This window comes from Cyrtonyx montezumae, unplaced genomic scaffold, assembly GCF_038088225.1.
Source record: "Cyrtonyx montezumae isolate F1298 unplaced genomic scaffold, pur_monq_1.0 scaffold_8, whole genome shotgun sequence".
Classification (NCBI taxonomy): domain Eukaryota; kingdom Metazoa; phylum Chordata; class Aves; order Galliformes; family Odontophoridae; genus Cyrtonyx; species Cyrtonyx montezumae.
This window is the reverse complement of record NW_027072089.1, coordinates 13,911,553-13,936,394: the sequence shown is the minus strand read 5'-3', so window position 1 is coordinate 13,936,394 and position 24,842 is coordinate 13,911,553. Positions and strand designations below refer to the sequence as shown.

Here is a 24,842-nt window from a genome sequence, read left to right as displayed (position 1 = left end):
TACTGCCATTGGATGTGTAGGAGGTATAACAGCAAGTCATAGTTGATTCAAGCAAATATTTTTAAAATAATCAATTGTTGCATTGTCCCCAGCTCAAAATCCTTTGTTTTGGGTACTGCCAGAAGTCATCATCAAACGGAACTGAAGATATTTTTGGTCCCTTCCTTTTTATCCCTTTTCTCTTCAATTTTAACTGCAGCAGCACATCCCTAAGGAGGGATTACATAATATATGAGATCAAAATACCAAATGATCTTTTAATAATGCAAAATTTTAAAAGTCATCTTGACTTTTTGAAAAAAGTCATTCTCCTAACAGGGTCTTTGCCTAGGCACGTACCCTTTAAAGTATCTAAGGGTCTTAAGAGCCTCAAGGATAGGATTTTTTTCTATCGACTTTAATCATGGTTGTACAGTATTAAAGAAAAATAGAAGGTGTCTAAGCTATGAAGAACACAGAGATGACAAGTGAAGTTAAACATGTAGCACTGGTGCGAGCATCTGTGAGATGTCACACATTCCTACTGCCAGAGCGAGCTCCCTCTCTGACTTGTCTCCTCCTTGGATAAAGCTGTATGTCTGATTTCATTCCCAGTTTGGGAGTTAAGACTACCCTTTCCCACTTTCCTGAAAATTAATAACGTAGAAATACTCTAAAAACATTAAGCAATGTTTTGATCAAGTGGATGAGATTTTTCAGAACAGAACTTTGAAGTGTCCTGTCTGATTGAATCATTTTCAGGCAGGAGGGGCTGTGCCATTCAGAGAGCCCTCCCCTTCTACAGTGTCTCAGAGAACCACCCTAAAATGAAGGCACTCAAACACTAACATTTAATATTTACATATTCTTCTAGTTTTTCCCCCACTGTTTTGTCAGAAATCCCATAGCAAATCAAATGTTTTCTATTACTTCTCGCCTGTCATGTCACTAAAATTCTACACTCAAAAAAGAGAATGCACAAAGCATTTCACTTTGACGTTTGTGGTTTCTGAAATCACTGACATAAGAGAAAACATTTTCACTTAAAGTAGTCAAAATGATAACTGACCTTTCACTTATGCTGACCAAATGTGTTATGTGCCACTCAATCACTGGTATCTATCACTCTTAATTAGCATCTACACAATAAAATAGCTTAGTTCAGAAGTGTATTAATTACTGTTTTATGATTCTGCTTCCTATTATCCTGGCTGTGCAGCAGCAAGCCCGGCATTTTCCAGCACAAAGGGGCAGTATATGTTATGTGTGATTCATGAAAGTTTCATTAATATTTAAGTTCATGCGGTTTAGAGGAGCAGAAGGGAATGAGCTGTTTGTTCTTACTTCATGCCCAGAGGATTTAGTTCAATTTTCAGTCCAGTACAAATTGCACAGTGTGATAGGGCAGAAAATCTCCTTTGTATATATCCTTTCATTCATATTGTGAGACATGAATAAAAATAAAAACAAGGAAAATATGTGAATTCAGGCATCTCTCTTCAAACTTCATCGTACTGATACAGAAATCTAATGAAGAAGAAATCAAAGAAGAAAATATTTATCCTCTGAATTACTGGTATAAAGAGCAACCATACACTGTATTATTTGTACTTAAATTAACAGCATTTTTTTCCTGGTTTAATGATGTGGCAGTTCAAAGAACAGAATGATAATGAAAAAAAAATGACATAGCCTTTGCTCAAGTATGTGTTGTGATGTGTCATTTGAGTTTGTGTATCTCACACCCAAAGTTTAGAAATATGATCTACCTGAATTAGTGTTTGCAAGCTGAAACTAGAAATAAGGACTCATTTAGGCTTTTGTTTCAGAGCCCTGTCTGGGGCAAAGTGCACGACTACAGTTCAAAAGAAAAACAAAAGCAGCAGAAAGATGAAATACTCAAAGGTTTTTTGTTTTGTTTTGTTTTTTCCCTCCCTAAAAAAAAAAACAAAAAAACCATAAACACTTGCATAAAAGCAAGAAGATGTGCAAGAAAATTCTTAAACAGAAACTGTCCTGCATGCATTATTTAAAAACATCTGAAGATTTTTAACTGAGAAAACTAAAAAAAACATTAGTGTATGGTGACTGTCTGACATGCCCAGAGACCTGAGATCTGGTTTGCAGAACAGATCCCCACAGCAGACCAAGCCTCACCTCCTAGAAGGAAAACCCACTGATACCAACAGGCAGGCCGAGCTCTGACCAAGAGCAGAGCATGCAGGACAGATTTGCACCACCAAGATTAGAGCAGCATGCAGCTGAAATCACTTGGACAACAGAGTGGCGAACAACTGCCCTTTTCAGCTGTCTACACTCTACCCTTCCTTCTTCCTCAGGATTCTTCTTTAACATGGAAGATATCATCTTCTAAAATGTATTTCAACCATGCAATCAGAAGATTTGATTTGGCAAATATTTAAGTTTGTTTTTCCCATTATGCAGCAGATTTGCTGAAGGGAGAATAAAAATTCAGAATGTGAAACAGGAAGATGGTCACTTTGATTGCAAAGTTTTAAGCCAATTAGAAGCGAAGTGGATGCCATTTATGCCAGACATAAATTAGTTTTATTATTAACTCATTAAAGGTCCACTGAGAGCATCAATCTGCAGCAACAGGCAATATGAAAATTCATCATTCTCTCAGAAGAGAAAACTGAGTGAAATACTGGCACTGATTCTATGGAGATTTCACTGTTTATTTTCAGAAATGTCAAAGACTCATGGAATTTACGGTTGGAAAGGACAGCTTGTATATCACAGGCCACTGAATTTGAGCCCATTGCTGCTAGACAAAAGTCAGTGATTTGTATTTGGATGAACGCTTTCAGGTTGGGCCAAAGGAATCTTCTGAAAAGACACACCATCTTGATTTGGCTATACCAAGAAACCTCACCAGCAGTTTCTCTCAGCTGCTGTTTTCAAACCTGGATTTATACAACTTTAGCTTCCAGACTCTAGTTTTTGCTACACTTTTTCCAATTGCAAAAATATCCTTACTTGCACGTTGTATACACTCCTCAGGAAGAGTCTATGTATGACAAACAAATCAGCTCTGAAGTTTTCATTTTTCCATTTTTCCTGGACTGTACTATAAACTACCCTCTGAATACAGGGCTATATAGTGCAACTTGTCTATCTGATTTCTATTAAGTATGTTTTTACGTTTATATCCTGTAGTCCAGGACTGATGTCCCTCTTGCAGTAGTAATTCTACAGTTATTCTGAATGCCCAGTGAAAATGTTTAATATTAATAGCCCTGTAGTTAGTATTTTACGCATTCATCCTCAAAACACTTATAATCAGCCATCATTCCCTTCTAATAACAACTTCTTGAGGTTTATCAGTTAACCAGTTCATAATCTATTTAACTCTGTACGGTAAGGATACGGTAATGGAAATGCATGCTAAATATTAATAGAAATAATGTTTATGCATTAAAACAAATATCCTTAGAAAATCTAAGCTTCTCTCTGCTTTCCCAAGTTTGTTAAGATCCTTGTTAGAAACATCAAATACACAATCTTAAACAGTTTTCTTCTCCAATTTTGTGATAAATAAACTCAGATATGTTTTAGCCTTCTTACTGAGGCATACAATGCTCATAGTGTTCCCTCTGGTTGTATTTCTTAAACCACATGAGTAATACTTAGTCAACTGTTAAACTACTCAGGTTCATAAAATATATACAAACATTATTACATCAAGACACATGACATAACAATAGAAGTTATTCTAAATATATATATATTGCAACATTACTTCCAGTGAGACATGGCTATGAAATTTGGTATTAAAATGACAACTAAGAGGAAAAAATTATACTTGTTCTGCTAGTTAGTGAAAGAAATTAAGTTTTCTGTAATATGTCTGCTCCTCACATAGGGCTTCACAGTTGTCTAAGTTTGGAATTTGACTCCTGTTCTGACTTGGAAATGTGTCATCCTTTTTCTTTGCAAATAGAAATTATTCCTCAAAGATTTCTATCAAGTCTACAGAGTAACACATACTGTACCTTTCAAAAGTTATATATTCAGACAAACAACATGAGAAAAAAAGCAATTTTAATCGGAAGCAAATCTAAAACCAGCTGTATGTTGAAAGGTTGGAGGAATAATCAAATCACTAAAGATCTCTTTTCTACTGAGTTACTGACAAAGTATAATCTGGGAACAGACAGATTGTCTGCTCAGCCATACATGCACATACCTGCCACATTTTGCTAAACATTAAGAACTACTTTCCACTTATCTAAAACATAAAACCCTACAAATAATGCAGCAAATCTTGAATACAGTAATAAAAGACTATTTAGAAAAACTGAAAAGTTCATCTCCTTTATTTTTTGCTTTAAATTTTCCATTAAGATTACAAACACCTAAAAGGAAGATTTAGATGACAGCCACAGGAGTAGGTCTGAATCAATAACCCTACCAATTCAAAACTGATGACCAATTCAGGTCATCAATACGATTACCCATCTCCTCTCAAATCAGAAGAAATCCATCGAAATGGAAAGAAGTTACTAATTTCATTTACGTGTAAAACATGGCTTTAATCATAAAAGATAGCTTACATTGGTTAAGTTCAAAATAATAGCTGGACATTCTCAGAAAGAAAAAAGCTCACACATTAGCACTTTCAAAGTATCTGATAACAATATATTTGCTTTGAAATAGAAAAAAAATATTAAAAGTTTATTACCATTTTCACTGTTACTACTATTCTTTTCCACATAAAATCATAGAACTGTTTGGGTTATCAGGGACCTTAAAGCCCATCCAGTTCCAACTCGCCAGCATGGCCTGGTTGTCAACCACCAAATGAGGCTGCCCAACCTGACCTTGAATGCCTCCAAGAATGGGGCATCCACAGCTTTTCTAGGCAGCCTGTGCCAGTGCCTCATCGCCCTCTTTGTTCCTCCTCACATCTAACCTAAATCTCTCCTCTTTGAGTAATTTACTACAGCTAATTTTTCGTTTGCTTTTTCAGTATATAGGCTGTAGAAATATACTGGAGATTCAGAAAAGCAATAGATAGCAGCCTCGGCCTTTACCAGTATACTTCAGACTGGGATTTACATGAACTTGAGGCCTTAATTGATCTTGTAAATACGTCCAGTGAAGAGTTAACTACTTGAAGAACTCACTCCCAATTTCAACACCATGATTTAAGGTCTTTGTTTGGCTAACTCTATGCTTTGGGTGTTGTTCTTTATTTTGCATTGCACAGAATTAAAAGCATAACAATTCCACATGCCCTTACAACCAAGAGGGGTAATACCAAGATGAAAGAGAAATTGATATGATAATTGTTTTGCAGATGTTTATGTTATATATTCTGACGGTACAGCTTTATCCTCTGAGGTGAAATCAAATGTGACAATAGGTAACTCAGGATCTTTCAAAGAGAAACCAGAAGGGAGAGTCTGTCACTGTCCTTCTGTAACTGATGGCAGGCTCTGCACTCCATCAGTAGGGCAACTGCTTTAAAAAGACTCTAGTCTCAGGAGGAAGAGACTAGTTTCATAAGATTGGCCTTTAAATGTCCATAAGATAGGGAGCATGTACTGGCCTCTCTTTTTCCTTGTACTTCTCTTGCACTCCATACTACAAGGCACACTGTGGCACTGTCAGTGGGTGTCTGCACTAGTTGCACTAACCAGATGCCCGGTAGCCGCAAAAAAATAATTCTTTGGATTGTCATGGAGTCTACAAACACAACCAAACTGGCAGTAGCTGGACTATCGGTTCTTCTCTTATAAAAATAGCCCAAAGTAAATTGAGGCACGTTTAAGTCTCTCCCACCTCTGGCTTTTGCAAAAAAAGGGTAAAAGAGATTTCCCACCAAAAAAAGAACACTTCCAAATACTATATTCAAAAGACTGTAGCAAAGAAACATTTACAAAGTGGACTGTTATCCTGTATAACTTGTCTTATACACAGCTCCCTCATGTTCAGTTGCAGATGGCAGAAATATCCTTCCACTGTAGATCAGTTCAGTGTGACTGCACAGAACATCTGAGTGTGTCTACATCTATGGCAAGAAGGAAGTTCTACAAGGGAAAATGTAAATGACTTGCAAAAAGAACTGTCAGTGCTGTAACAGCCAGTTGCCCTGTAGGTCCTTTCAAGCTCTGCTCTGGCTGGGGACACTGAAAATGAAGCAGAATTGCCATATTGCTGTCACTGCCCAAGGTGCAGCCTTGAAGATGCTCTCTCGATTGGTTAAAGGGGAAAAAAAAAAAAAAAAAAGTCTAGTTTCTCCACACCTAGCTTCCTTGCCAATATTCTCTGAGGAGAAATTCCTCTGCAACACCAGATCTAGAGATTAGTTCAACTCTCTGCGGGTGAGTGAATAATACTATTACTGTGTTTCCTGATAGTGATTCTTAGGACACCATCCACACACCCCACTCCCAAGGTAACAGCCCCTGAAATATTCTTCTGTAATTCCCAATTTAAGACATAATCCATATTTTATACCATATGTGATTGACACAGAGAGGATTCTTACACCACAAATTGAAGATTATGGCTTAAATAAAAATGGAGGCCAAGGGTGTATTAGCAGAATTATTTCTAAATAAATTATTTCCAAAGCTTTCTACTAGCCATTTAGAGCAATATTTTAAGATCACCTATGATCCAGATTTCTTTAGTTGCCTCACATGCATCTACCTTCCTTTTGCCTTTTCCCAGTCCTAGGATATAAAAGCTAACATTTCAGAGAAGACAGTAAACAGTGCAGCAAATGGCAAAAGACACCTTTTCCACCGTGCCTACTTTTAAGTCCCATGTGCACATTTAGAATTGTTCTGGTTAATGTTTCAAGTGTAGGATTGGCTTGGAAAAAAAAATACTGGATTGGGTACAAATTCTAATTCATGGCTGTAAGATGATTTATGATGAGCACTATGGAAAGCATACCAGGCTGCTCACACTTGAAATGACAGCCAATATCCAGTCTGATGATTGTGAACCGGCCTCTGAACACACTCTTATTTAGAAGATGGCAGGGAAATGACTTAACCACTGCTGTCCCTGGAAATAGAGGATATTTCATCTTTTGATTTTTTTTTCTTTTTTTTTTGTTGAATTCTTTTTTAAGACAAATGAATACCACTACAGAGGTCATTTGAATCTACTTTTCAAATTCTAAATAATAAAACTGAAAGCAACACAGTAGCTGCATTTTCAGTTCATTCCATGCTAACAGTCTGATGCAACATGACATTCAGGGATGCCTGCCTCATTTATGAAGCTATATGAGTTGAAAGAAAACATAGGTTGAGTTATGGGATTATTCACTATGTAAACTGTACAACAGATTCACACAAACACAGTATTTCCAAACAACTATATTATCTCCATGTAAATGAAAATAAAAGCATGATGACTAATGATGACTTACACTAACTAAAGAGGATTAAGAGGATTCTTCTTTTTCTTCGCTTTTTTTTTCTCCATTGCTATTACATACACATTTTTCAGGATTTTCAGATTTTTTTCCTCAATTGAAAATTTGGGTTAATTTGTAACATACAACGATCTATTCTAAAACAGTCTATTCCAAAAATAAATCCATATTTATAAAAGAGATAGTCACCATTTCTCTAGTCTGTCTAACTCCGGTTCCTCGATTACGATGACACCTCTGCTACAGGATGGGCAAGTCTGTTCATTTAACAATATGAGGTTCTTACTTGATGGTGAAGGACCTTCAGAGAAGGACACGTTAGGCTGCCCCCTCTCTTCACCGATTATGCTTAATTCAGGTGTCTAGAAATACTTTGATGCAATAATTCAGCAAGCTCAGATCAGGTCTTTATGTCCTTCTCTAGAAGCATAAAGAAAGCCAGAAGAGATTGGATACCTTCACTCATTAGGCTTTGCTTTGCAGTCTTCTGGAATGGCTAAAAGCTCACTGCAAAGAAGCATCTGTAGCATTATGCCTGATTGTGGCATAGGAGTCAATCAGCAGGAACATTCCCTGAAGCAATTCTGTGTGAAAGTGAAAACTGCTCTTACAAAAGGAATTTCTCACCTAAGTGCTCTCTCCACCAAACTGTGAACACTCTCCCATACACCATGTAAAGCCAGACTACTGCATGGCCTTGAATTCAAAAGAGCAGGCCTGAGGAATCCTGGCTCTAACTGAGTAGCTGGAAAACTCAGGCTGGAGCTATGTAGCTCTGAGGAATGGAAGATAAGCCTCACACTAGAAAGCTCACACAGAGGCTATCAATGAAACTCTTACTAGTCAATGAAAGCCAATTTGAGAAAAGTAATGAGACAGAAACCAGCTTATTTCAAGTCTCAGCTGTTTAGCTTTTCCCTTATGTTTCATGGAGAACATGACAGGCTTGCTAGGTGCACAGTTAAGATCAGACATATTCTACAAGCCTGTGTAGTAGAGAAGTCAGATTGTGTCAGATGAAAGAGGTCTTGCTGCTTTCAGAATCACAATAAACCTTGTAAAAATGAGTTCCATGCAGTGAAACACTCCTCACAAATTATCTTTTCTGGATTTATTGCTTCCCACCACAATTCATCAGAGATCAAGTTCTCCTCATCGCTGGAGTTGCAAACTGTGGTGATCATGGTGTTAAACATGGCCAAGCCCTCTCACCTGCCTACCACACAAACTAGAAATTTCACACAGCACTGGCTATCATTTTTAAAACATGGTATGACAACTGTGAGAAAGGTAGCTTACAATACATTATGCAGCTTTGTTTTGCTTTCTGGTAGATTCTGAGAACAATATATGCAACCATTATGAGCAAGAAACATCTTCTGTGATACATAATAACTTTCATCATATACATTTTCCCATTTTCTTTCACATTAAAAAGAGTTTTGCCATAGTAAGGAGACTCAGAGATTTTCAAGGCTCAAAGCTAAGAGTTTTTCCACTGCATAATCTACAAATAATTAGGAATAAGGACAATAATAAGGAACTACAGAAGATTAAAAAAAATAATCTATCACTGCATTTCTAAGTGAGCACAAGAAGACAAATTCCTAGCATATATCAAGTCAAGAAGAAGCAGAATATGAACAGTGGACTTTTCTATAAGTACTATGAAAGATTTAAGATTTATCTGAAAAATACTTACCATGATAAAAAATTGATGCATCTTATTCACACCTACTTCCAATTTCAATTTATAATAAATTTCATAACTTTAAAGAAAAGCCTGCTCTTTTATGTCTCAGTACTTTCTGAATTCCAAAGCAATATATGAAAGCGCTACTTTTCTTTTTTAATAAAGTAAAATTAACTTAATCTGAACATCCTCAGGGCAATAGGAACATCATTTTTCTTCACTACAAAACAACCCAACTTCTTCTCAGTATTTAAGAACTACCTTTAGATTTTAATTTGAAAATCCAAGCACTCCTCCTGTTTCTAAATCCATTAATTACAGTGTTCATCTACAGAGGTCTGCTGGCACGGAGCATTGCTTCAAGATATTGAAACTGAAACAATTTTAATCTACTGTCACATTCATTATCTATTCATTATACACTGTAGAATTTAAAGATGAGTGCAGGAATTTAAGAAGATAAGATGGAACTGTTAAAAACAAAAGAAAATGCAGCTGTCAAGAAAGTTTACTATCTGTCTATACAGAAAATACTGAGAAGTCTTGGGGAGAAAACAGTTGTTAAATCATTGCTTTAGTACAATTTTTTCATACTGCACATTTTTCAAATACATATCGAAATTTTGTTAAGTGGACTGTGGCAACTAAGATGACAACATCAAAGAAGCAAACCCATGCCCCTGGATACTGCAGATGACTTTCAATCATTGCCTCTGAAGCTGATGACTCCTCTTTCACTGTCTGATCAAGGCCTCTATTTTGGAGGGGTGAGAAAAGAACTTTTATAATCTGTGCCACATCAAGAGAGTAGTTAAGCAAGGTGCCACTGGAGCTGTTTGAGCTTTTCATATTCAAGGTAAACTAGAGCACTTTCCAAGTAATGAATTACTTCTTGTCTGCCGGCAAAGTGAAGAATGGGCATGAATCTCTAGTGTGCATGCTGCACAGAAAAGCCTGTTTAAGAATTAAATTTAGCAATTTACAGAACATCTCCAGTAATTTCAAGGGGATAGTAAGACACATAGATCATTGTAAAAATCGTAAAATGACAACTGAAGTAACAAGAGGAGAGAAGTTCCCCACAGCACTGTGATTTCTTTTCACCTTGAACCATCACCAGAAGTTGATATAAACTTGTGCCCTTCTGTACCACAGCAGTGCTGCCATCTCAGCAGTGCCACCAGCACCTGACCAAACAGAACGCTAAGTTCAGTGTCAACAAAGAACCACCGTGTATACTCTGGCAGCTGGGACTGCTTTATAGTCAGTGTCCAAAACCAGTCACATGAACTCCATACATTTGGAACTGTTTCTATATATTTGAGACTATTACTAACCAAGTTCAGTATTTTTTATTATGACACCATGTCTATCTGTACATGTAAGAAGCCCTTTTAGAAACCTTCTTCGTTCACTATTTCAACTCAGAATAAACCAGCAGCCTTATCCATCACTTACATTTCCTAGCATCTGTCTTTGCAATTAAATAACAAGGGTACACTACAAAGAGAAGAAAATCACTTCCACTGCCCATTAAGGAAACTAGAATTAATTCCACTGATCTTCACTCAACCATCTTTAATTAAAGGATCATAAGCATATAAGTGGCTTTGATTTCTTCTTCTAATGTCCCCCTCAATTATTTATTGTACTCACCTTCTCATATCTGCGAACATTTTTCCATTAGATGAATATTAAATATAAATGTTGTTGAACTTCTGAGCATTTCCAACTGAAGCACAAATGCTATTACTCCTTATATAACTTAGGCAAATACATCTGTTAGTCAGCCAAAGTAAGGCTCAGTAACGCTATGACAAAACAAAACATGAAGAATATATCTGCAAAGCCATCTGAACTTCTGAAATGCTCTTTATCTACCTTATATCCGAATACCTACAATAAACCTTCTAGGGTAACTTGGTACTAATGCTAAAGATTCACTGCACTGAAGTACAGCCTTGGAAGTTTCTTCTCCACGAGTGCGTAGGAATGAAGTTCACAGGAGTTTATAACACACATTCCTAGTGACTACAACTCTGTATGTTGGAGATCTCCACAAAGAACCTAGCAGCCTGTCTTAAAAGCCAATGGAAAGTAAGCCTCCAATGATATTTTCCTGCTTACTGCATTTACTGATATTTACATATACACAGCAGTTTAAACTTCCCATGTCTTTTTTCATTATTTGTTCTATCGCTACGAAGCACTTCCACTAAGTACCTATAAGCTCTATATACTTATTTGGCTTCCTTTTATTAGCATTTCTCCAATTCCAGGCTATGCAAGAGCATATTCTTATCCGCATTACAAAACAGCTCATTTCTACCCCTGAAGAGAAAAAAAAATGGAAAAAAATTAAACTGGCAATCATACTCACATCTCTGAAATGTTAATTCAGGACTGTACCATATCTGTTCTATCACAAAAGACCTTTGAAAACCCTTACTAAGTAAAGCCAGAGTTCTGAAGAGTACAAAGTTATTAGAGCAAAAATAGCTCATCGCAGTATTTATTATAAACAACTGCCTTCTGAAGATGGAAAACCATTATCTATCTGTGTGCAAACAAAAGTGTTCCATGGAAAATGTTACAGAAAAATGAGCCCCCTTTCACTACAAAATGCTGGAAGATCCCCTCCATCCCTTTTTCTTTTGGTGTAAATTTTATTTAAAAGAGCTTGTGTGCTTACATCTGCACAGAAGCTGAAAAATCGTGAAGGGTTCTGGGCTGCAAATTCTAGAAGACTTTTTTCTAAGTGTAGGGGAGAAGCTGCATGACTCAATTCCTATTCTTGGGGAAGGGGAAGGGGAAGGGGAAGGGGAAGGGGAAGGGGAAGGGGAAGGGGAAGGGGAAGGGGAAGGGGAAGGGGAAGGGGAGGGAAGGGAAGGGAAGGGAAGGGAAGGGAAGGGAAGGGAAGGGAAGGGAAGGGAAGGGAAGGGAAGGGAAGGGAAGGGAAGGGAAGGGAAGGGAAGGGAAGGGAAGGGAAGGGAAGGGAAGGGAAGGGAAGGGAAGGGAAGGGAAGGGAAGGGAAGGGAAGGGAAGGGAAGGGAAGGGAAGGGAAGGGAAGGGAAGGGAAGGGAAGGGAAGGGAAGGGAAGGGAAGGGAAGGGAAGGGAAGGGAAGGGAAGGGAAGGGAAGGGAAGGGAAGGGAAGGGAAGGGAAGGGAAGGGAAGGGAAGGGAAGGGAAGGGAAGGGAAGGGAAGGGAAGGGAAGGGAAGGGAAGGGAAGGGAAGGGAAGGGAAGGGAAGGGAAGGGAAGGGAAGGGAAGGGAAGGGAAGGGAAGGGAAGGGAAGGGAAGGGAAGGGGAGAAGATTTTGCTTGTTTTCTCAAAAACAGGAAAAAATGCTATATAGGGCTTGCTCCAGCTTCAGGAAGAGTTCAAGCTTTAACAAGACCTAGCAAACACATATGATGATTCTTTGTTGAATAAAAATCCCAAATCTTTCATTTGTATCTCAGAACCAAATCAAAAGAACCTTTATTCAAGTACACAACCATTCCTCCAAATATAAGAATCCCATCACGAAACATACTAACCCCCAGCAGAAGTACATAGAATGGCTTTAGAATTTCCTTAAGCACAGTGGTTCGGAAACTCACTGCTGAACATCTCGCTATTCTCCTAATAAAATGCATGTCTCAGAAATTATGTCTTCCATTTAGATGTCCCACCCGTACCTTGAAATCCAAGAACTGAGGATAAAAGTATCACTTTTGGGAAATCCCATTCCACACCTGGCACTATGGCTCCAGAATGAGAATGGGAGATAGAGTTCTCCTGCCAAATGGACTGCCATTTCCACGGTCACAAGTTCTCTTGGTGTCCATCAAGATGAAAATATTCCATCAAGATGAAAAGACAGATAGGAAGATATGCTATCATTTCAGTCAGTCTAGCCACAGGGAGAAAACCTACTCTTCAGAGTACAATGTGCAAAGCATTTCTTTTAAGATAAGTGCATGAATAAAAGCAGAGACTATGAAGCATTAATTGCAAGTATAATAATGTCTGAATTCAGGAATTTTCCTCAGATGAAGACTTTCATCTCCCTTAGGCAATAAGCAAAATTAAACTCTGGAATTTCAAAGGGTGACTGCTAGTTTAGACATTGTTTTCCCCTGTGGAATGCCATGTAAGGCTGCATTTGTTTTTTGCTATTTTTTTAAGCACTTTACAAATTAGGGAAAATTGCATTAATTGGAACTGGGTATCATCAGAACTAGAAAGAGCAAATGGAACTTCGGTATTTTTATTATATTGTTTCTTAGATGGCTAGTTCACCACCGAAAGTCACCACATGTAATCTGAATTTTCTACTTCAACAGCTTCCTTCCTACTTGCTGTTATGTGGTAAGGTATTTTTTTTTTACAGTGGAAGAAACAGTTGTGAAAACCTGAGCTTTTGCCCTGCTGCATAAATAGCTTATATTTTAGAATAGCTTTTCAGTATTCCTGGATTTATTAACCATTAACTTGGATGTGACAGATGATCAGCAGTACCAAATACCAACTGGGCAGAACTACACTGAACAAGAAAGTACAGAGGCCAGGATTGTGCTGCCACACTGATGCTTTTATATTCTCAGCTTTTTAATTCACTGTCCTTCCATCTAGGTGCCAACCTAAAAGGAGTCCCTCCTGAAAGCTGAGGGTCCTTCACCAACTTCTCTATTCCATCACATGCTGACCTAAGCTGAACAAAACTACTTTCTCTTTTGAATTTTTGCACATATTCTTTCACTTTCTATGTGATTCCCTGTAGCCTCTGCAGAAACTGAAAGCAATACATCTAGAAGCAGAGGAAAAACAGATCTGTGCAAAGATAAATGAGAAGAGCAAAAGCCCTAGACTGAAGGAGGCTCTATAGCAAGGGCAGCCCTGATTGTGACTTCTTACCAGGAGATACTGTTTTCTTTCCTGCAAATATCTTGTATGTAAAACTTGGCCTTGTTGAGAAACCATCACAAACAGTGCGTATGCTTCTAATAGTCTCTGCAATAATCCCTACCAGGATTTTTCCCAGGAGAAGTCTGCAATCATTTAAAAATATCCATTATAAAAAGCAGTAAGCTGCAGTGACACGGCCCCATTACCACCCATGCTGTAGGTTGCTCCATGCTATACAGCATGACACACATTATACGCATGTTGGCCTATCATCCACACCCTGCTGCTGAGTTGAAAAATACCCAATGCCAACACTTTACTATGCCAGTGGAAATACAGTTCTTTGGCTCATTTCCACGTTACACAATCTCATAAAGTGGTTTTAAATAAAGAGTTTGGAAACGTAAGGAGATTTAATTAAGGTGACCAATTCTTCTAACTTTGAATGTGCGAGAAGGGAGAAAATAGATTTAAAAAGAAAATAAGCATTTTGCTCAAAATTACTTGCACGTATTTCAGGAGTTTCATATGCAGCCATCAATACCATTATTCCCTGTTTACCATTCCCACGGATTTAAGTTCTAGTAGTATGTATTTCTGCGCTTTGAACTACCTTAAAAGTTAAACAGACTTAGATGTATGAAATAGATGTGATCCCAGCCTAACAATGATTAGTCAAATATATTCATTTATTTCACAAATACATTAGATTTAATTTCATACATTTTTAATGTTCTTATTAACTCTGTTATTGACACTTTTTTTCCCTGTATTCAAACTATTACTTCTAAGGGAGGGGTGTTCAGTGCCAAACCTCAGAGCCCAGGCAAGAAATTAATCCCTGCCAAAGTAATGGGAAAGTAAACCTGTCCTGTACTTCTCCTTGCCTGCAGCTAGACAGACAGCACTGCAGCTACTGTAGTTTACAGCAGCCCTAACAAACACTGATCGTTTCTCCAGTTTCTGCAGGCCCTGATGTGCTTCATAATCCCACCCAGATGCCTGCATGGGCTGCCCTAACCCAGTCCTCTCTCCTGTGCTGGATTCAGGAGGTTTCCACAGGTTGGTGCTCTGCAGCAGAGGAGCATGACCAGCTCCATTCCCTCCAAAGGGCAACAGCAGCATTTTGTTACAGGCAGCCCCACACCACTGATTTCACAGCCTAACATCACTGAGGTAGTGTAAAGCAGAAGCACTTGCTAAATTAGACACCAAATTCAAGGAAAAAAGGAAAAAAAATACAATTTAATGTATCTCTCACAGGAGATTTACCCAGCCTGCTCCTTGTCTGCCCAAAAAAACATATTCTATCATTTCATTAACAAAGCCAAGGAGCTCACGCTGTGGCATCTCATTGGAGGGCACTGGAGTTAACAATGCGAGTGTGAGCTCCAGTGGCCATGGCAACAGTAGCTAATTCTTCTTTCCAATCAGGGTGGCAATTCTCTCCCATGGCTTGAATCAGTTACAAAACAAAATACTCTCAAAGACCTTTCAGAGCCAATAGCCTTGCAGCTAATCTGCTAATAGGAAATAATCTGCAGCTAATATACACATTCCAGGGCAGCAGTGTGTTTTCTTAATACTTTGTTACATGGGCCTCTTTCCAAAGAAAGCACAGCAAAGAATAGAAAACAGACATTCATTAAAAATAGTATAATACTACCTAGCCACTATCAATGCCTGAAACATGCTGCAACTTGCATGGCTCTTAACTGGTGATTCGGACAGGCAGCACTATAAGGACTGAAAGCAATGCAATTAGATCAAAAAGGTTACATACAGGAGTTAACAGCTAGTTCATGTGAAAAATCAAGACTTGAAATGATTTCCATATTTCTCTTTTCCTCTGGCCTCAATAAAAGGATCCACTCGCAAAAGCACTGATTTTACAAGTATGTGCATCAGCAATTTTCTATCTAGATAGATACAAAAAACTCATATTAATAAATACCCATTTATGGTACACTCATCTAACAGTGTAGTACAGGTTCAAACACACGTTTTGCTGCCTGTGGTAAACACATGAGTAAAGAGGAGAAACAGGCAGTAGGTGAGAGAGACGACCAGGAGACCAGCCATGAATCACCCACTCTGCATCAGTCATGTCAGGAGCATTTCACAGCATGACTTGCTTTGAATTTAGTAAGGGTAGCACTATGCTTTTGAATGCCTGAATGTATCAGCCCTGGTCTGCTGTGGCACAAGTCCAGTCATCCAGAAAGACAGGGTGAGCTCCAGCCTGTTCAGGACATGACAGCTACTATCTTGCTTGTGCAGTTAAAACATGAAATCAGAGATGCAGCACTGATGTTGGGTAAAGGAAGGAAGAATTAAATTCTCACCCTCAGCAAGGCTAGATGCTGCCAATGGAGACGGCTGTGAAAGCAGAGAGCTTTCCTACCTTTGCAATCATCTCTGCTCATCAAATGCAGCCCCAGCCACCACATCTGCACCAACAACACGACTCAAGAGAAGCTAAAACTCTCGCGATGCCCAGGAATATATAATCATACTACACTTCTATTTCTTTTTTCCCACCACTGGTAAAGTGACAGAGATAAGGTCATTTCAGAATGCTGCACAGGCATCAAGCATAGTTAAGAGACTGATTGCAAATGTTGGGGAGGACTGCAAAAGAAAGAAGTGACTAATGCACTGTTCAGCGCAGTGCAAGTAAAATGATCGTTTACGGCTTTAGACACAATCATTTTTTGGACCACCAAAACGTTTCATTTCTAGTCCATTCTGTTAACTTCCTGAATCTCTCATTAATCACCGTGACAGTTCACAGATTGTCTCTTGTTCCTTAGATGACTGTTCCTCACTGTAATTTTAAGCTGTAACATACAATTTCTGTGTCTATATTTAATATAAAGCTGTTTTCTTTTAAACAAAGAGAACAAGAAATACATTTCTCCATTATGATCTTATTTTACTTTATTGAAAACTGCTTGAGTCCCAAATTGTGAATGGCAAGGCACCTAATGTGACAGGCAAACAGTTTTGGGAGGAACAATTTTTTTTCAAATATCATTTAACATCTGTTATTGAACTGCTCAATATAAAGGCCTTTGAAATTGGTAGCTACTCCTGAGTGCAGAAATAAAAAAGGGATGATTTAAAAAAGATTTGGAGCATGGCTGAAGGAGAAAGACCTCCTCCACCTCTGTGGCCTTCTTTACAGAGAATTGCTTTTGTCTCTTAAGTACCTGAAGATTTCATGTCATGCAATCCACTTCTAGAGTACATTTAATTCCCTTAGTCAATTAGATAATTGATGAAAACCAGTTAAAATTAGTTGCTTATAGATAAGAGCCAAATGATTAACAGTGAGCTCCTTTTGTACTTGGATCATTTGTCAGAGCTGCTTCCTGCACGAGCTCCCTTTGAAGTCACATCCAGAGCGCATGCTCCTGTGCACAGGCAGAGAGCTCTCCAGACCACTCTGCATGACAGCCTGCTTCCCTGAAGTCACAGGAACATTAGCTTTGCCCACCTGCAAGATCCAGATGAAACAGGACGAGAGCCTTGAAGTTGTTGGGTAAAAACAGGAGCAGAAGTGACTGTACAGACATACACAAACATTGCCCTCTCCATTTATGCGAGGACTGGATTGCATAAAGCTGTGTTACAAGTATACGAGACCAATGCACTGTGATAAATCAAATTTTGCCTGACCTTGCTCAGGCATGGGGTTTTGCTGCTGTTTAGCAGTTTAGTGTCAGTGTTTTGGTTTTGATGACAGCTATCTCACAGGAACTGATGAACTGCATGGTTTACCTTTTTTTGTTTGTTTGTTTATCTCATTTTGGTTCTGCAGCCCATTCCCACTCTATTTCAAACAGTCTGAATCATTCTGAGCACACTCTGCAGAGAGAATGAGACTTCAGTAGTGGTCAGCACTAACCTACTTAAGCTCTCTAGCCATTGGCACAGTAAGTAAATGCTTCTTGATTTTGATGAAGAAACAGGTCATTGCTGAGGGCTCTTGAAATTGCACCAGAATCTCTAAACAGGTTGAACACATCACAGTCTCACTGCTCTTTATCCCTGACAAACCCACAGTATGTGGTGTTTATTTACCTTAACAGTACTGTAAAGAGTTGCTTGAATGAAAAATAGTGCAAACAGGCAAGAAGAAGAAAAACAAATAAATACCCCTTTTGCATCCCATTCTGGCTTTCCCCCAGTTCTGGATGGTGATGGTCTGGTCCACAGCTCCTGGAGTCACTGTGCCCTGCAAGTCTTTATCTGGTGAGAATCCTGAATGAATATTGCCCACTTCTTTACAAACATGAGAGAGGCAGAATAAGAGAGAGAAAATAAAAGCTGAACCCTTTAAAGCTGCATGATTTTCAGCACTGAAGAGTGCTTTTATTTCTCTTTAAATCAGTTTTTTATAATTTGAGTTGTCATGACAACATGATGCAACACTTCACTGCCATGACAATCTGACAACTTTCAAAAACAGTAAGTGCTGTTTTTACTCTGTTTTTCAATCGCTCCCAAGGAAACAAGCTGTTATTTACTTCTGTGACGAAACTCATACGATACCATAATGGATCCAATGTCAAGAAAAATTAAAGCATAGAATGGGGGAAACAGGAATGGAAAATGTGCTTTTGTGTACATAATTACTCCATAAAAGTACACATTTTTTCCGCTTTCTTATCCCAGTTCACCACCATAACTTCACTCACTTCCACCAACAAATTCATGGACTTTCTCCTCAACCCAACAAGAACTGATCTGATTAAACACAAGATCACTCACAAATAGTCTCTTTCCTAACCAGCAGTTTCATTTGGTAATTTCATGCTTGGTTGTGCTCTAGCATTTGGATACCACAGAACAAACTGAAGTCAATGAAATCTCTGTGTGACCATGAGTTAAATCCAAGGGAGCAATATATTTGTAAATCTCATCACCTTATGTGAGACTTGTGTGTTAATTCTAGGGGGACCACAAACCCACTGGCTAACTCTCTGCTAGAAAGAGACAGGAAATATTTCCAGACACTAAACTTAGTTATCTACATTGTTCAGCTGTGGCAAAAATCACTGGGATGATTCCTGTCCGGTCTAGCAAAACAATTGTGAGGAGTTAGCATGGACCAAGGTCCACCTCAAGAAAAGCTCTATGAATGCAACGTCTCTGTTCTGGAATCTGAGGCGGTTTGATACTACCAAAATATGGCAGACAGCCTCAGTGATTAGGGATGATGTTAGGATCATTTTCTGTACTGGGATAGACGTAGCCACTACCTAGCAGACACTTATGAGTAACAGGAAAAAGGCTGGAGCACCTGACATCAAAATACACCACGTTAAAGGCCTCTTCATGCTGGGGTCTTTAATGGAAGCTCCATTAAAGCACAGAGGCATTCATGTAGCCTTCACTCCCAGACCCCACTTAACTGTGAGAACCTGTTACTTAAGGCACGTGCCCAGGTAATTCAGTGGGGCTTCCTCACACCTGCCTCCCATCCCATTCCAGGCTCTCTCCTCTCAAGATGGACACAACCAGGAACATGGTTAAGGAACCCAGGGGCCTTCAGCCTGATGCAACACAGCAACATCTTTTGCACTTCAATAGACCTTTTAAAACTAAAGACAGTGTGTAACACCAGGATATGAGAAGCAATATTACTTTTAGGACACAGCAGTTGAGAAACTGTTGTTTGTGTACAAACCTACCTCTATGGTGAAGTGTTAAAAACTATACAGTTGTGTGAAGGCAATAGTTTTGGAAGTAAAGTTACAAGTGTTTTGCGGCATCAATACCTAATAACAGAAAATGAATAATTCTACAGACAAATAAAATCAGCACGGTATCACGACTAATATTTTACCTCCCTATTTAAAACATTTCATGCAGTTTTGCTTCCCTATTCCAAAGGTTAGTGAATAACATTTACCAATATAAGACTCAGATAAATTTAAGCTAAATCAGAGATTTCAGTGCCTCACCTTCTCTTCTATGAGAGTTCACGACTTCGGTTTTCAACATGCTTATGAGATAGGAGCTTATGAGAGAATTGAAACACAGAATAGTTAAAAATCAGTCACATCCTGAAAGATCTAATCCAGCCCTTACATTTCTATAAGGGACTCCTTCCACTGATGACTATATAACCTAAACCAGAGAATAAGCACATTATACATAAGCTCCTCATTAAGAAAAAAAAAGAAAGAAAATACCACTCCGCCTCCAAAATCCCACACAGTTCTAATTCCACATCTTTATGTCTCTATTTATTACAAGTTCCAGTTGACAGGAACAGATATAGTCTTTGTTTCCACTGGTATCTCATTAGCAAAACAAGGTTGCCAAAAGCCAAAACAGTTCGAGATGTTGTTTCATGGAAGTTGCCTATAAACCAATTTCTGTTTATGTTTATCAGTTAAAATGCTCATGTGCCTTTTGTCACGCAGGCCTGCACTCAGGATTATCCTGCTTTTATTCTCCCTACAGGTGGCATCCAATCAAAATTATGGCATTTACTGCTCTACACTCTAAAAAAACACATTATGTTAAGAGTTCTTCTAAATCACACACCTAGGCATTGCTGCTCTAGGCTACAATTTCTTGTCAAACCAGGATGATGTTTGTTACTTCACGGCCATCTCAACAGGACAAAGTAAGTCAGAACAGTCTCTGTTGCTGCTCACAGCTACTGATGTCAAGTGTTTCTTGGGAAATTACTTGGGTGGAGGTTTGTAGCCTGATCTCTCACTGTATAGAGACAGTAGAGGGAGAAGTGAAATTCACAGCAGAGCAGGAAGAGAAAGTGGCATCTCAGGATAATCCTCAAGTTTCCGAACAGAAGAACAGCGACTTGAGTCAGACTTATCTTCTGGGAACCTGCACTTCGACTCTGATAGGCAGATAGTGGAGACACTCACAGGCACCATTCAGCCAATAACTTGAACTTGAAGGAAAATGTGCTGGTGACAAATAATTATTTAATATGGCCTACAGAACTATGACAAATAAAGGAAAGGACAAGTCATATGATGATACTTATTAGTAGCAGATAAATTGGTACAATCTGGGTACATTTTTAGACAGTCGAATACTAATATGCATTTTCAGGAGCGGTGTGTTATTGACTTCAGACTGCTTCAGTAGTAAACACTGACTTCTCTTTTTCATAAGAATGGTTTTAATCACACAGAGGGAGGAAAGTGAGATTTTTCTCAACTCAATTCTGAAGAAATGACCTCAAACACAAAAATTTGAGCACTGATACGCAAAGAATAGAGACACCCACCCATGTGTGATTATAACCTCAGCTGTGTGATAGATCTGTTTCCTGCTGACAGCATAACAGGGAGCTGCAAATAAATATTAGGGCAGTACAAGGATGATAGAGAGAAAGGAGGAGTGAAAGATGGATTAAAACACAAGAAAATGTTTACTGTATGAAGATGGATGATCCAGAGGAATGTGATTCAATTCAGTGGAGAGGGGGGAAGAGGTAGCACTTATTGGCTTTCAGAAATGGCTGGTTTGGAAAATAACTTAACCATCCTTCTAGCAGCATACTTCTTAAATTCTTGATTTAGTTTGCATTTATAAAAACATTTATTTTAAAATCAAACAGACACCGATCCTGCCGAAATGTTGTAAAATAATCTGTAAGTCAACAAACTATATCTTTACTTAGATTGAATGTACTTAGATGCCATTTAAATGTGCAAATATACTTGTTCTTCACATATATTTGATGTAAAAATGTGAGGAAAAATTGTTAGGGAAGCACTCATTTGGATACTAATAGAAACTTTAAACCTTAAGGATGTAAAAATGACACAGAGCATTACAAGGAATGACCATTCAATGAATTACTGTACCTCATAAACACATGTATTCATTGTCTCTCCTATCAAATCTGTTTTGTTTGCAGTAATGGACCCACAATTTTCCTGTCCTTTAGAACTTTTTTCTGAAGTGTCCATGACATGATGTTAACGTGATTCATGCTTGAAGAAAGAACAAGTCTAGCAAGAACAGTAACATCACAAAACAAGCACATTTCTTAATATTTTGAATAAAAATACAGACTTAAGAAAAGTAATTTTTATTCTCTATGTAACTGACATTATACTTTTCACATCTGGAAGGGCTTTTAATATCATAGTGAAAAAATATTTATAATTTCAGATTAAAAGTCGCTTCTACAGTTGTAATTAAAACAATAGGTATATATGGCCAGTGCTAGTATCTGAACTCATAAAATATGTTTGTAAAATTTGTGTAGAAGAGCAACACTGTCAAACATCAATATAAATAAGGGAAAGATACAGCGTACTGTATATCTCCTAATATTTTTTAGACTGTTAAGGATGTGCATACACACATCTCATCCAAAATTCTTGACTGATCAACAATAAGATATTAGAGCACTTTTGCAAGATAATTGCTATGATGCCCTTAGGAAAACATTTTCATTGCTCGTATCTCTTTTTTTCAGTTGTTTGGGACCCCATTTCAGTAAGGTTGCTGTTACTGTGGTTTAAAACAGAAGCTAAGAAACAAGGTACAACATTAGCAGTAACATACTAGAAGTGTATCCTGAATTTATTTAAGGCAAAAGTTTGAAGCAGCTAGAAGATGTAGCAAACATTTTATCTGTCAGCATTTATGAGACTGTCAGTTTTCTAAACCAATACTGCAGACTGTAAACACTTGGGAGTGCAAATGCTTCTTCTAACATGCAATTCTTAGCAAAAAAAGAGGAACGTGTTTAAAGGGAACTATGGCAATATAGATAAATAAATATTCATCATCATCATCGATCTTCCAACAGTTTCCCACAGAATTTGTTGAGGAGGTACAGAAATGTTGCTGATGACCTGCTAAAGGATTTCCTTCTTTTTAAACTGAAAGTCACTTAAAGAAATTACTGTATAAACCTACCATGTCACATGTAATCAACTTCATTGGTAAATATTAGTGTATTATTCTATCACTGGAATTTGCAGCAGAAGCAAATATGTAGGATATATGACATGTAGCACACACACAGAAAAAAGTTTGGCTGAAGTTGATTGAATGATTTATTTCTCTGTTACCCCAAACCAGGAGTGCTAAACTTCATCACTGATGAGATTTAAGAGAAATCACCAACTCTCATGAAAAAATTTGCATGTGGCACTACGTGTGCTTTAAGACGTTTCCCTGTCCAACAAGTAATATGCTAAAGTTCTCCATCCTTGAAGGAACATCACAGTGAGCCAGGATGAACACCTCCAAATCATCAAGTCATATACATTGAATATGGTAATACTCTATTTTATTTTTATTTTTTTTAGCCAGACTGGACAGTCTCATGTAGTATAACCTCTTTATTTCAGGAACAGACTTACCCTTGCATATTTGGACTCATTTGTACTGGACACAGTCTCTCGCTGATCACTGATAGTAGCCTGGAGGAAGAAAGTAGTATGCACTTGGATTTGCAATGGAACTCAGCTCTCACCGATGCCCTCAAACTTCTGACTGCCTTATGCTGGAGAATAGAACATAATCCAAAAACCAGCACTTTATCTAGGTGCCCCTGAGCAGTTTTGAAAACTTGGCCTTGATCCCAGCCTGTCTCACCCTACTCTGACTTTCAGAGAAAAAAACGGTACCACAGTCACTACACCCAAAGCATTCTTGCTTGCTCCTTGGACAGCCCCCTCCTCCCACGCTTATCTCAACAGCAGCCATTTTCTGTTTCTTTTGTAAATTTGCACCTCATTTCAGGCTGACCTAGAACTATACAAAATTGAACACAGATTGGGAGAAAATCTTATCTTAAAATGTAGAGACAAGAGAATGTTTGCGTTTTTTTTAGCCATCTCTTTTCGAACACCCATTTTTTCATCCAACAGCAAGGCTAGCAAGTCATTGCTACTGATACACTGACATTCCTCCAGAAAACAAGGGATGGCCACATTGTCTTCTTGCCTGATTTCTTAGGAAGTACAGCATGGCATTCACAAATTGTCAGCCCCTGTTCTCTTGAGACAGAAACCTGCGGCACATTCATTTGAACAGCAGATCTCTCTTAGACCACAGTGTCCGAGCTATTTGTATTTAATGTGTTTGAGATGGAGCAGTTACCAATCCCCACTGCCCCCCAACTCAACTAATGTCATTACCTAACAATATGGAACATACTTTCAAAACCAATGCTCCAGCTTTAACATCACCCCCAAAGATTATTTTATTACAGCACTTATCATTACGTGATCTTAAAAGTTAAGTCTCCCACGAGGGAACATTCCTTGATATTAGCCAAACCATGAGACTAACAAAAACTTTCTATAGTTTTAACATATGGATTACATTTGAACTGACAGTAAGTTTTCCTCTGGACCGATACCCTGTCGCCTCCGTACATGGTTGTGCTTATGGGGCTCTTTTTAAGCACTGCTGCCCTGAAATAAACTCCTACTTACTCCTACAGGATTTCACACTAGCCAATTTAAATATTTTAATAATGAGGAAAAAGTTCAAAATGAAGATAAAATATTCCATCAAGCCACAGACAGTGCTGACAGTTCAAAAAGAAAATGCTTTCTTTGCAGCATCCATCAGTACATCTGGCTGTAGGCTGCACCGTATCTCTGCATTGCTCAGGATTCCCCGTCTCCATCTCTCCCCTCTCCAAAACAAACTTCTCATCAGATGTGCAAATCAAAGAACCACCAGCCAGAAACAGACAGAGGCCAACACCGCAATGTGTGACCAGATGTCCTGTTGGAGGATGGAGAGTGGTGGCCTTGGCCAGAGAGGTCCTGGTGGTTCTGGTCGCTGTGGTGGTGGTTACCACAGCCATGCTGGAATGCTTCTGGTGAGCCCCAG

The 24,842-nt window shown here is 38.4% G+C and overlaps 1 protein-coding gene across 8 annotated transcripts in view; it reads right to left on the bottom strand.

Annotated features, from left to right (window-relative positions):
• Positions 1-24,842, bottom strand: part of TRPS1 (transcriptional repressor GATA binding 1) — a 210,711-nt gene that overhangs the window by 47,165 nt on the left and 138,704 nt on the right. For 6 of the 8 annotated variants that reach the window (XM_065752470.1, XM_065752477.1, XM_065752472.1 and 3 more), the window contains one exon: positions 23,357-23,416. The exons of the other annotated variants lie outside the window; for them this stretch is intronic. In XM_065752470.1, coding sequence (XP_065608542.1) covers positions 23,357-23,416 — 60 coding nt within the window. The remainder of the gene's footprint in view (positions 1-23,356; positions 23,417-24,842) is intronic. 8 annotated transcript variants of the gene reach the window in all.